General features: G+C 42.1%; 5 protein-coding genes across 5 annotated transcripts; 4 read left to right on the plus strand and 1 right to left on the minus strand.

The window, feature by feature from the left end:
• Positions 1 to 2,285: 2,285 nt before the first annotated feature.
• Positions 2,286 to 4,017, plus strand: SS1G_09132 (hypothetical protein; the record flags this gene model as incomplete). The annotated part of the gene is made up of 2 exons (XM_001590317.1): positions 2,286 to 3,182; positions 3,232 to 4,017. 2 exons carry the CDS (start codon positions 2,286 to 2,288, stop codon positions 4,015 to 4,017), a joined length of 1,683 nt encoding a protein of 560 aa, XP_001590367.1.
• Positions 4,018 to 5,657: 1,640 nt separating this feature from the next.
• Positions 5,658 to 5,804, minus strand: SS1G_09133 (predicted protein; the record flags this gene model as incomplete). The annotated part of the gene is made up of 1 exon (XM_001590318.1): positions 5,658 to 5,804. The coding sequence occupies one exon, from the start codon at positions 5,802 to 5,804 to the stop codon at positions 5,658 to 5,660; it is 147 nt and encodes a 48-aa protein (XP_001590368.1).
• A 714-nt stretch (positions 5,805 to 6,518) lies between these two features.
• Positions 6,519 to 7,703, plus strand: SS1G_09134 (predicted protein; the record flags this gene model as incomplete). The annotated part of the gene is made up of 3 exons (XM_001590319.1): positions 6,519 to 6,588; positions 7,100 to 7,267; positions 7,570 to 7,703. The coding sequence occupies 3 exons, from the start codon at positions 6,519 to 6,521 to the stop codon at positions 7,701 to 7,703; spliced, it is 372 nt and encodes a 123-aa protein (XP_001590369.1).
• Positions 7,704 to 9,017: 1,314 nt separating this feature from the next.
• Positions 9,018 to 10,261, plus strand: SS1G_09135 (hypothetical protein; the record flags this gene model as incomplete). The annotated part of the gene is made up of 4 exons (XM_001590320.1): positions 9,018 to 9,355; positions 9,404 to 9,765; positions 9,824 to 9,994; positions 10,044 to 10,261. 4 exons carry the CDS (start codon positions 9,018 to 9,020, stop codon positions 10,259 to 10,261), a joined length of 1,089 nt encoding a protein of 362 aa, XP_001590370.1.
• Positions 10,262 to 11,583: 1,322 nt separating this feature from the next.
• SS1G_09136 (predicted protein) lies at positions 11,584 to 12,155 on the plus strand (the record flags this gene model as incomplete). The annotated part of the gene is made up of 3 exons (XM_001590321.1): positions 11,584 to 11,631; positions 11,692 to 11,845; positions 11,914 to 12,155. 3 exons carry the CDS (start codon positions 11,584 to 11,586, stop codon positions 12,153 to 12,155), a joined length of 444 nt encoding a protein of 147 aa, XP_001590371.1.
• Positions 12,156 to 13,851: the final 1,696 nt, after the last annotated feature.

The raw sequence follows: 13,851 nt of genomic DNA on the forward strand, positions 1-13,851 counted from the left end.
TGGAGGAGTACAGATGTAGATGTGAGTGGGTGGGTGGGTGCGATGTTAGAGGTGGAGCATCAGTTGGGTACCTAGGTAGGTAGGTAGTAGGTAAAGTAGGGTAGGAAAGAAGGGAAAATGTATCAGGTTTCGGCTTTGGTTTTGAGTTTGGATTCTTCCTTGGTCCTTGACTGTATCGCCCGTTTATAGATTAGAGAGATGGTTCGTGCCCTCGGTTTTTGGGATTGACAGCTTGCTTGATAGTGAACATGGTATGTGATGACGGGTGGATGAGATGAAGATTAATAAGATGGAAGATGTATACGTATGATATATCGTTGATGAACGAATTATTTATAAAATTAAAGTAACCTTAACCACCTCAGTACCTAGTGAATGATTGTTGGAGGGTTGCTGGTATTGTATGATATATACCGAGTATTATTGTCTTCAATTGAGTACCTACTACTACATGTGTATGACTACTCCATAGGTAGGTAGGTAATGAATTGAGTTTGAACTAATGAAATAGAACTGGGCTAGAATCAGCATTGTTATTTACTGCATTCATTACAAGGTGTTGATTTATTCGCATTTAGAAATACCTACCAAGATCTTACCTACCTACATGATGAAAGAATCTTGGTAGTATCCCTATGCTGTAATCGGATTACAAGACTTATAAAGACGTTGAAAGAGTGACCTATCTAATATCACTGATGTAAGTCGTATTATATAAGTACCTACCTAGTACCTAAATACATTAATACATAATCATCAGCATGAACTCTCCCACCAATGATTTTGTTCGGAATTGTCCATTTAGATTTTGCTTCATACCTTCACTTCATACCTTGATTCCTTTGAGCTCATTTTTCTTAATTGTCATAGCTGTCTACTCAGTCGACCAATCCCTTACAATAGCTTCCAAGTTGTCAACGAGTGTTTTGCTCACTACTCCTACCTCCTACTTAGTACTCCGTACATCGGTAACATACCCACCTATCTATTGGTATCTACTCGTTCTCCTTCTCGACCCATACACAAGCAAACCTCCTAATCCATTCATGAGATGTGTTTAATTCCATTCGTGCCTTGAAAATGATCTACTAACTTCTTGTGTGTGCATACTACTAAAGTTACTAGATAGGTACATGAGTTGCGCATCGTCATTCCTCTGATATCTTCTCTGATATCTTCTCTGGTATCTTGACATGACATCTATCCTCCACGTAAAATGTAAAGATAAGCATAAATGATTATCTACCGTGAATGATGAAATTTATTCTATCTGTTGCATATTCTGGGTCTTTGTGATTCTCTCTTCCTTTCATTGAAAAGGATGCTACTACTATCTTACCACAATACCCAGGGACCCTGTACATAATGGCAACCCCTCCCTTGGAAAGTTTATTAGAGCTTTGAACTTCTTTCATACCTACTGGTTTCCCTGCCTAGTGCGGATAGTAGCGAGGAGTCCTTTTTGTCTGACGGCTTGTCCCTTGCCCTCTCTTTGAACCCTCATTTTTATAAGTTAGACTACGGAGTACTTTACTGGATATACCGATGCAAAGGTAGCTTTGTGATATGCGAACTTCACTTCCTATCGTCCTGAGGAATAACTGAAGAGGAAATCCAAATCAAGGAAGAGAGGAAAAAAGGAAGAAAAGAAAAGGAGAAAAACGAAGGAAAGGAAGTGATGGAGGATTGAACTCTTGAGACTCAATTAATCTCATTTATTTTATATGATGCTTCAAAGCTCTTTTTGCTCTGTGTAATATCTACTGACCTGGATATTTTATAATAATAATAAATAATATGACAATAACATGACAATAATAATCATGTTCCTTTTGTTCGCTCTCGATCCAGTTATAAAGATCCGATCTATCAGATCTTATATTGAAATAATCATCTATATATCAAAAAAATCCGACAATCAACCATTTATATTTAGAAACAACCCTCAATTCCTATCAATCCTTGCTCACCTATATATACCCTGGCAATCGATGCACAGCATTGACACCACACTACCGGCTAACAGCAGAGCTCCTTCCTGGCTGCACCTGCAGCTTCCAAACTTGTTCAAAAGTGTCACCGCCTTGGGCAGAAATAAATATCATGTGATTATCAAGATTCAATAATTCACTTCCAAATTAATTTAACATATTAGCTATTTTTATTCCAGAACAATCTTTATACAGCTTCAACTCTTGTGTTTTTTCTTGTACACTATCATCAAAAACGTTCCTTTTCATAATCCTGATATTCTTGACACTCTTTATGCGACTGCGAAAGAAACAATGGCCGCCAATCAATCTTCTAATGGAGAAGACGAAACCTTGGGAGCAAACTACAATTTCATACCAGTGCCTTCAGTTTACGAGCACGATATCAGATTCGACAATCGTAATGCCGAAGAACTGCATCATGGGATACTTGAAGCTGCGCGAGTGGAACATGAAAGGGTTCGGAATGAAGCTGTGCGAATCTTCCAAATCACTCTTCTACAAGAACAACAACTTCGGGCACAGCAAGAAGTTCAAGCGGAACAAAAAAGGTTACAAATTGAAGAGATGCGCTTAAAAATTGAGGAAAATCGCGTCCAGACGGAAAGGCAAAATGCATTGGCAGAGATCAAGAGGAGGGAATTGGAAGAAGAAGCAAAAAGGATACCCGTTGTCCCTCCAAAGCCTCCTACCCCTCCGCCAGTTGCACCACCTAAAGTTCCTGTACAAATGAATTCGAATCCACCGCAGAATCAATTCCAGAATCCCCAACAACAACAACAACAGCAGGGGAATACCAGTTGGGGGTTATTTGGCGCGCCAAGTCAACGAACGGATGGATCTGGACAAAGCAAACCTCAGCAAGCCAGTCCCTTATCGCGACCTCAACTACAGCAGCAAACAAATGGGTTTTCAGATGTTCAACAAGAGCCCCCAAAGCAATCATCGGCACCACCTCCACCTCAACAACCTACATCTACCAGGCAAGCTTCAGCTTCCTCAAAAGATCATCTACTACCTGGCTTGGAACGTTATGTGGAAATACACAAGAATCTCAAACAATTACGGCAGTACTTGGTAGCAGAAGGAAAACAAAATTTACCATTCAAGAAAATGCTGGGAGATTATCGAAGATCGATTCGGCAAACGGTTGGACAGTTGACTGGTGAAAGAGGTGCGAATAAGGAGTGTGTAAGTTGAGCTCAGGATCATCAAGTGGATATACATTAATATCTCGCAGATTAATAAAATCGTCGATTTACTCACTCAATCCCTTCGCAGAGTTCAATCCCCAGGGATTGACCCCAGCAATTATATGATCTCGAAACCAAATCCGGTGCAAGGGGCTCAGAATAATGGAGATCAACTTCCGTCTCTCTTCATTTACCTCCTTAACTTTTTCTCCAAAGCCATTGTTTCCCAATTTACAACTGAAGCGGGGGTCCGACCAGAAACTGCAGACCCTGTTGGTGTCATTGCCGTGTCAATTTTTGCCAAAACGGAATTCTTATGGAGGGGTGCTTCATTAATCGATATCCTAATAGCAAAGATGCGAATCTCAATACCTATCATCTTTGGAGTTCGTGGAAATGAGAAAACAGAAGAAGGAAGAGCCCGAGTAGGATGGCAAAGGCTAGAGGACGGAAGTTGGATCGATGAACAAATTCATAACAACAGGATGGTTGGGCTAGCGGCGGGCTATGCAGCAATTTCTTTGCGAGACTTTTCCAAAGCGAAAGTCACGAATCCTTGGCCACCAACGAATTATTGGAGGTCTATGGCTAGTATCGTGTCTACACCAACGGAACAAGCTTCACCATCACAATATACGGTTCTACGATCCATGATTGAGGGTTGGGAACAGAGATTTATCGAACTGTATGGAGTTCAAGCAGTTGCTGCCCTAAGAGTTGCCTTGATAGATTTCCCAGCTCGCGCTCCCCCTGCAGCAAAAGTGGCTGCTGACTCGTTGAGTGTTTTAGTTGACAAATTGGAGAGGGACAAGGGGCTAAGGCTTGCCTATTGAGCAATGGAAGTACTTGTATAGTACGTTAATTAAAATAGGGGGAACGGTTTGGATATGTTTAAATAGGGGCTAACTAGCAATTGTACTGATATTTTACATGCATCAGAGAGGCGTTAAGGGAATGAAGTAGAGAGAACTTTGTATGTCAACGTTGAAGAGAGATGGAGATGGACATGAAGCTATTCTTATGTAGCGAATTATATACCCACATACGTAATAATTTATCCCAAGAGTCTTTTGTACGTTCACGACTTGTGATGTTGCATTGCTTGGTAGAATTTCCCGCGTCCACCTCGCAGAACTGAAGTAGGGAAGATCATGTAGATGAGCTAGTAGGAGCTCTTGGCCTAGGGTTTGTATATCTTGACATGAAAATCTTATATTGCAAATTTCTCAGAACTCCTTTTTCTATTTTAAACTCTCGTCTTGATTTCAAATCCATCGTATACTCCAATCACCACTCTATATCTATAACCCTCCTCTTTTCTTGTGTGATTATATCAGTAATCTTATCCATATTGTGCGAGCTTGGGGTTTCTTGTTTCCTTTCCTTTCCTCTTCGCCTTTCTATACCTTCGATTCATCCACAAGATAGAGCCCTCGTGTTTATCTTCGTCATTTATCTCCCTTCCATGTGTGAGTATCCGTCTACTTTCAGCTCTTCCCCCTTTCCTACCGGTCTTTCTTTCTGCATATTTCGCACTCTCTACCCTCCTCTACTCCCTCCTTGACACTCACTCCTTCCACCTCTCTCTTTCCACATATCCGCACTTCCATCCCCGTTTTACTCCTCCGGACATCCAAAAACATCCTCCCTCCCAGAGAACGCCTTATCATCTGCCAGATAAACCTTATTATAATCCATATCTACAAATCTTCATCTCCTCTGTTTGACACATCTTTTAGTTTCCAGTGGCTGTTTCTTTACTTTTTTGGCTGAATAATATGAGTTTATTGACAGAACAGGGTTAAAAGAAGGTAGGAGAAGAAGGGAGGGTGAATGGTGGCTGTGGTGGGTGGTGGATGACGGGTGATGGATGATTGGGGGCAATGAACAGCGGGGGTTGACAATGAAAGAGACTGGAGGGGAGAGGAGGGAAGACGAGATAATACATACTTCAGTTCGTATCAGAATCACAATAACATGTGCCAATCTACAAACAATGTTATCACCTCATGTTTCATTGAAGGAATCGAAAGGTTCAGTAAGAAGTTTTGTGATGCATTCAAGATCATTATGTTTTGGATTACCTATAGCATGTTTCTTCATTCCTCTCCTCTTCCTTCCTTTCCTTTGCTTTCCAACTTCTTCAAAATTCCCCCTTACTATTCCCCATTTCTGTCAATCTTCCGTCCATCAAATCAAGCAGCACAAATTACGTGTTAGGAAAAGAAACAAAAGCAGAAAAAATGCAGGCTTAATAAAAGAAAATGAAAAATAACACCCCTTCCATAAACCTAATTTCTCCTGTACAACTTGCCTGTATCTACGGACAAATGCTGATAAATCGTCAAAAATACCAATGTCTATCTTATATCTACACTCGTATATTTCGCAAACCAGATGGAGAGATTAGGAATTTGTGCATCATAATAAAGAACAGAGCCTGTGTCATAAATCCTCTACAACGCAATTTCTTTCATTTTGTTACGTATGGTCGATAAGTCTCAGAGCCTGGGTGAACGACCGTGTTATTGAGGTAGACCATGGAGCTGGCTATTCTAGGACAGCCGGAGGTGAGGAAAAGGAGCTTGTTGGAGGTGAAAGCATTGTAGTTGGGACTCATAATTTTAAGTTAAGGGGTTCGTTCGTGTGGGACGTGGTGATGGGAATAGGGGACTGGGAACTGGGACCTGGTTCTAGGAATAGGAATAGATAGAGCGAGAAATACCTACGTAGAATACCGATTCCTGTTTGACCCGGGATTGGAGGAAGAGCGAAGAAACACTCGGTAGTGTCATCGAAGACGGTGAAATTTCCGAGTGGTGAGCTGCAGCTGGTGGCTGTAAAGGGGACGTTAGTGCTAGTGTATGCCTTCTTCTGGTCCAGACTGCAGTCTGAATTCCTGAGCTTTGAAACTGAGGAGAATCTTTGAGCACCCGTTGACTTTCTAATTGATTCGATCTTCCAAGCAAGCTCAACATTTATCAAGTTCAAGATCAGAGAGTCCGATGGAAAGGCCGAAAAGGACTGCAGTTTCGACACCAGAAAACTATGGTTTGAAGAAGAAAAAGAGCTGAACTTACCATTCACACTAAACCCGAGAAAGTTTCCCAGGACCCATGAGCAAGAATGGGAAGGATATTGGGGTAGATCGTTGTGGTATATATTTTACTTATGCTGAGTTATAGGCTCCTGTCAGTGATAAAAAATGATTTAATCCAACCACATATGGGTGACTAGAATCGAACGAGACGACGACAAAATATGAGTTCGTGATACCGCCTCTGACTTCACTACCTGGCAAGGGATAGCACCAATATGTGACGGAAAAGACGAGATGGGGATATTGAAGGCCGACAACATTCCGACAAAAAAAGACTCAAACTCAGGTGAACTGAGTGAGCATAGTGAGCACCTTCACCCTCGATCAAAAGTTCCATAGGCTGAGATGTGGCAAGTCTCATCAACTATTGGCCATGGAGATACTGCAGCTAAAGAGTAGGTAACTGTGTCATATATCCGAAAGGGCATATACATAATTTGACGTGGACGCAGAAATGGGAGCTTCAAAATGATAGATTTTATTTCTGACTGAGCCTTAGAGCTTGGGGGCTATGGGAATCGTTTCGAATTGAGTTCAGAAGGTGAAACAATGCAGTGGTGGCAGAATTTTTACGACAGGAAGTGCTTCAATGCTAGTCTAATAGTCCCCATCCAACTCTCGAATCCCAATCTATAAAACCATCTCCGATTGAAAACATTCCAATACTTTTGGACGTTCCTAGTCACGCTCATTTACATTAAAAAAACGAAGCATCGACATTGAATATAGGAATGGCTGCTCATACTCATACCATCAATTCAGATGTTGGCGCACCTCAAGGCTTAAAACTTTCTTACGTTCAACCAACCTTACAGACCGCCATTGCTCTTCTAAAGCCGTCGAAACACCTTTTCAGGATGATGAACTGATCCCACTAAGACTAGAGGTTTCTCAAAAGATTTTGGATGGGTCAGACAAATTTCCTAACTTTCCAGGCGATCACCATTTTGATTTTGGGGAGTACGTCACCGCTCGTCAAGATGGTACGATATGATGAGCGGTCACTAAAAATCATCAGTGAAGTGTCTCCCCATATTGGGGAGTAAAGAAAAGGCAAACACTAGGCCACTCCGAAGACTTCCGGGGTATTAACAACGGAATGTCCGGATAATAACTGAATGGCGGAGAAATCTCACATACTCACGGAATATCTGTATCACCAAACTTTCGGAATCTCGAGAATAAATGAGCGCGTACTTGATTCAGTGGTGGAAGACGATTGAGGTCGACCGAGAACTGGCGGTCATCATAGCCAAATTTTGGATAGCTCACGTTTTTGTCTCAGTTTTCACGGGTGGTACGAACTCAATGACGAGGACTGCAAGTTCGAGAGTCTTTGTTGCAGTCGATGGCTACCATAAAATTAATGAACTTCCAGAAAATATTCCTTCATTCCGTGAAGATATTTGGTGGTTTTAGCATATCCCGTGCTTGAAATTGATGTATCCTTGAGTTCGGAACCCTCTGTCCTGCATCTGATTGTAATTTACCTTCGTTCAGAGCATTTGCAATTGGAAATAATTTGCACCCTGGCTCCTGAAAAGTGCTTGTAACTCCCATCCGTGCATTCCGTGGCATAGAAGGGTCGTGGCGACAAGAAGTAGAATAATGATTGTCGAGCAATTGAGAAGCCGAATTGAAAAGCATGTTGACGGTGAAGCCGCACCTGAGGTTTGTAAAGAACGAGAGAGAGATCAGTTAGGTTGGCTGATATCCAACCAACTGATATTTCGACAAATTTTCGGCCGAATAATCACATGACCATGATTCGTGTTTGTAGCTCAATACATTATGCATTGTGGCAAGACGGAAAGATGCAAGGGTGGAATGAAATGTTGGTAAAAATATGTATCCCGCGTCAACTACCGAGCGTCATGGAATTCTCAGATGTCGTCAACTATAAACCCCGTTAACTCCAGTGTAAAGACGTTCTGTATTCTCGGCGTTAATGCATACCAAAGATTCATTACAACTGGAGTACGGACTCTTATCATTTTTCTGATGCACAGTTTTCAGGGGTCGGAAACAACGAAGTTTAGCGGATCGGACTTACTTTTCCTTACTTTTCCTTTGAAATTTTACATCATCGGCCGAAAAGTTTCCCCACAAAAAGATGAACGAACTAAGGTGACAGAACAAAACACATCGACTTGATATCCAAAGGCATAGAGCGGCTTGTTAGGCTTGCCATTACGATTCCACTTGAACGTTGTACGTTGTCCGGGTCTTCCACAGTCAACAGAGCAGTGGGTACGATTATAAATCCGATGAAGCTTGTCCGAGAGAGGAAATCTTGGACAACTTCGCTTCTCATCTAGCGACGCTTTTCTATCTTGTTCGATGATGAGTATAGTTGCGGGAAGTGTTCAAGCTAGCTCAAGGCTATTCGTAGATCTTGTCCACCCGATTCTATCATTTTCTAAATTCAAATCTTGATCGTATAACCTATGTCCTACATCCTTGACCGATGTTGATGGCTCAAGCGCAAAGTCTAAAACTGTGAACACGTCCGAAGAAAGATCCAATTAATTCTTATCTACCCCCCTATCATGTCTCCACCTATTTCGTATGGGGTCGAGACAATGACATGTTCAACTGGAAGGAGCAACTATAAAGTCCTCGAGTTGAACCATCTTTTCCAACACTTCTCTATCACACCATAACTAAATACACTTTTCACATATCACAACTTAACAAACAAACAAACTATCAATCAAACAAACATACCACAAAATGTCTACAGATTACAAGTTCCAAGGATGGTTGGGTCTCGACGCCGAATCCGCCAATGGCAAGATGGTTTGGCAAGAGTATGAACCTAAGCCATTCGAAGAGACAGATGTTGATATTCAGATCACTCACTGTGGTATCTGTGGTTCAGATATACACACTTTGAGATCTGGATGGGGCGCAACAAATTACCCAGTCTGTGTTGGTCACGAAATCGTTGGAAAGGCTATTAGAGTCGGTTCTAAAGTTGAGGGCATTAAAGTTGGAGATCGCGTTGGTGTTGGTGCTCAAAGTGGTTCTTGTATGAACCAGAAGGGCGATTGTGAAGCTTGTGCTGACAAGTAGGTCTACTTCTTTTCAGAATGGTGAGATAAAACTAACGTACCTAGTCAACAAAATTACTGCCCTCACGGCACCGGTACTTACGACAGCAAGTGGCCGAATGGAAGCAAATCATACGGAGGTTATGCTGATTACTGGCGCGGAAGGGGTGATATGGTCTTAAAGATCCCAGATGCAATCTCATCCGATGTTGCAGCCCCCATGCTTTGTGGTGGTATCACTGCTTTTTCACCACTCAAACGAAATGGGGCTGGGCCCGGAAAGAGTGTCGCCATCGTTGGAATTGGTGGTTTAGGACATTTCGGTATTATGGGCGCAAAAGCTTTGGGTTGCGATGAAATCACAGCTATTTCTAGAACTTCCGCGAAGAAGGAAGATGCATTCAAAATGGGCGCTACTAGATTCATTGGTGAGTTTGGATTGTTTTCCTCAACACTAAATGAGAATACTAACGAATAAACGTATAGCCACCGATGAAGAACCAGATTGGGCCACAAAATACGCAAATTCCTTAGATCTCATCGTCAGCACTGTTTCCTCGCCAAAACTTCCACTTCAAGGTTACCTCAGTCTTCTCAGATACCAAGGTAAATTCATTCAAGTCGGTGCGCCTGAAGATACCATTCCTGGATTCAACAGTAAGTCATAACATCTTCCCACCCTAGGCATTGTATTGACATAAATCAGTGTTCTCGCTCATTCTCAAGAACCTTACCATTGGTGCCTCGCTCATTGGTCCCCCGCATGAGATTAAGGACATGTTAGCACTTTTCGCCGAAAAGGGCGTCAAGACTTGGGTCAACAATGTTCCAATGAAGGATGCCAACAAAGCTATTGTTGATATGGAGGATGGCAAGGCGAGATACAGATATGTTTTGGTCAACGAGAAGCACATTGATGCTTAGGTTTTGTAACTCTATCTTTGGAAAGTTTGTAGCGTTGAAATTGAAATGTATTATAGATCTCTAATTGATGACTAGACTTGCATGCTCATACTTCTCACCCGTTGTTGCGAAATGCATATCAGCCCTGAAGAATAGGATTGGGAGCAAGGTTTTCAAGGTCCGCAGTCACTGTTTTCGATCCTTGGATTTCTTGGTGGGTGTTACGACCAATCCTAACAGCCACTCAGGTGACTAAGCTTATGGTCACATGACCCAATATTGTCCCACCTAGAATCACTCAACTACAGGCAGTGGGACATAATGGGAGGCGATGGGATGTATAGTACGAAGGTCTATATAATTGGAAAGAGTTTCCTTATTGTAGAGCTTTGTGCTCAAGATCAATCATTTAGTATACTCTACTATTAGTTACGAATTGCATCATTGTCATTACTTAAGTCCCTGCTTGACGCCTAGTTATAAACCACCTCGAGAGCCTAGAGCACTTCCACGTGATCTAGACGGCAAACCTCGTAACAGTGGGTTGAAACAATTTGGGATATTTCAATTCATTGGGATATTCAAACTTTTTTTCAAATATTCAAGACTTCCACATTGATCCCTTTTATATGGATTACCGATCAAGCTTTTTGAGAAGAGGTTGCATTCAAAACGATACCTAATAAGCATTATGGTATCCATGGTAGCTTATGAATGCACCAAGCCTTGAGCGCGCCGAGCCTTGAACGATAGAGATTTTTACTGCGGGGTTTGATGATGTCAACATTCACTTATCATTCACTTGAAACAATAGTCACTCGGAACATAGCCAGTATCTATGCGAGATCATCACTTTCGCCGTTTCCTTCCCACTTACGTTTCTTCTCCCACATTTTCCCACTTTCAATCTTTCAATCATCTATCTATTTCCAGACAACAACGACAACAATTACAGCAGAAGTAGAAACCCGGAAAGATTCGCAAAATTGCGAGACCTTGCGATCAATTCTTGATGTATCCATCCATAATCAAGTCTTGAAAGATTGGCAAAGGCACATCTCGTAAATTAGCTTTGGCAATTTATCAGCATGGCGATTACAAAAGCTTGAGTCAAGCAGTTGATAAAACTGCTGGAGTATTCAGTCGCCGGTCATCAGCGATCAGCTCCTTCATACCCTTCAGCATTACAACACCACCATCTACAACATCAGCCTTATGCAAACCCAACTTATCGACAGATGCCAATTGCGGATCACCGATGGGGTTAGACTGCCCAGACTGGCACTGGGAACCAAATGATTGGAAACGGTCTGGCCGTAACAGCTGATCCACTTTGTTCTAACATGAGAGAGTGTCAGTATGGCTGGAGAACGGAAGAAGGTTTCAACATTGTAAGAAAAATCACTCTTTTTACTTTCACTTTAACAATCACTAATTTTGCAATATTATAGCCGTTTTTGGGTGTCATCTTCCGCCACCCAGCAGTCTATTATCTCACTGTGGGTCCTGGCGTTCCACCAAAGCACATCTGCGGCTTGCAGCAGGCTAATCAAACGGCCTACCACCGTTTTAACTTCACCATCTCCAGAAGATTTGAAGAGATTAGTCTGATTCTACCGGCTTTCTCTTTTTCTGGATCACCACTAAGCACACGGTATCACGAGACCTTGCAGCTAGGAAAACTTACATCTGTGCTGATCTGCTTGCACTTCAACGTTTCATGACTGGGTATAAGAATGAGCTCGTGGAACGAACTAGAAAACGCACTATTGATGTTGCTTTCGGTGACTTCCTAACTTATTTCCCGGCATTTTCACATGCACATACTTTTGCCTGGCCAATTCCTCGGGGACCTGCCGCTGCACCCACTCCTCCAGTTGTGCTTGTAACAGCTGTACCACCTCCCAACGCCTAGGCAATGCGCGCTGCATCTGCGATATCTAATGTTGCTGTGGTATCTGATGCGAGTCAGCATCACAATGAATCATCATACTCTAATGTATTATTTTCTGATCAGGATAAAGCTTCAGCTCAGGGTACTCAAACTACTCTACCCACCCAACCACTCCAAGCTACATCTCCACCGCCTCAAAAACCAAGGAGCGCACTGGTCGTGCAAAAATTACCTTCCTCTATAGGAAATCAGGACTAGTCATCCCGCACACCAATTAGGGAATCACGCGCCAACAAAGCCGATGTGGCTATCACACCGGCGAGCTCTTCCCAAGCTTTAATCTCTAATGAACCTGGCCCCTTGTGCTAGACAATCAGGTAGTTACTCTGTAATCTCCATTCTGTTTCCTATAAAACTAATATATCCTTCAGATCCGGCGTCTGATTCAAGATAGATACCCATTCCAGCACACAAACGCTGGCTTTCTTACAGCTATTTACGGTAGACATATGTGGTATCAGACGCGATGGCTCCACGCCACCAAGCATACCTGTAGGTTCTATTTACATTCTCTGCAAAAAATCGCAACGACTAATGTAAGTATCTCAGGTACGAGATCTTCTGATTGAAATGCACGGAGATGGGCGCTATAATAGAGATGAGTTCACAGAGGTGTGGAACGCGATTTTGGAATTGTTTTTCTCGAGTAGTAGGCAAGTCATGGTAGTGAGATGAATGCTTCGGCATAATGAGATGGAGGCTTGGTAGCCCTTATGAATGGAATTGAATGAAATAATGTGAGATAGCTTTATAGGAATTTATGCCACTATCTACCCTCACCTGTGTGAACCTGATTTTATATCTCTGCCGAACTTCGTAAACTGCTTGCTTTTGTATGCCTAAACTTGCAGCGGCTTTTGATGAATGCGAAATCTTCAGATGTTTTTTCTGAATTAATACTCTAAAAAATGTGCTTGTTTACAAGATCCATGTGCTATCCATCAAGAGTTTGATTTCTTAGGTTGGTCTCCTTAGATCTACTACCCATCAGTTGAAGCCATGGCACGAGAATAATCTCGTCTTGCAGTAATTCATCTGATGGGATGAAATGCACCCATAAGGATTTTCTAATTCACATTTCTAGAATTCACTTTATCAATTCCTGTCCTACACTCTCGACAATATTCACCAAAATTCCTCTATCTCTGCAGACAAGCGCCGAAAACAATCACAAAAACCACCAAAACGTACGAAAGAGGAACCCCAAATTTCAAAACACAACTTTCAACATATCAGATCGATTGGATAAGTTGTTTCCAGGTCACGAAATATGAACCATGAATCTTCATACACGCGTAGGACTAAGCATGAATTCGAATCTGAAGATACGAAACCAAAATCTCAGAATGAGAATGATATTCCGCCTCATATACCATTTGCACACTTATCTTCTGGTAACTTATTCGGATACCATGGTACCCCAAAACATGGGTATTTTGCACCTCAACACTTAACGTCCTCTTTACATAGATGGAAGGATGTGGATGGTGTCAGCATCCCATTTTTCTCTGTACTTATCCGCCACGTTCGCTCTTGGCTTATAATTTCCGGCGGAAGAGCTATGCCATCAATTGTTAATCTACAAAAGGAGCATCCCGAGTTTTCTAATCGATATGCCATAACTATTACTGGACCTACACAAATCTTAGGGGAGAAC

Source organism: Sclerotinia sclerotiorum, genomic scaffold (genome assembly GCF_000146945.2).
Source record: "Sclerotinia sclerotiorum 1980 UF-70 scaffold_12 genomic scaffold, whole genome shotgun sequence".
Lineage (NCBI taxonomy): Eukaryota > Fungi > Ascomycota > Leotiomycetes > Helotiales > Sclerotiniaceae > Sclerotinia > Sclerotinia sclerotiorum.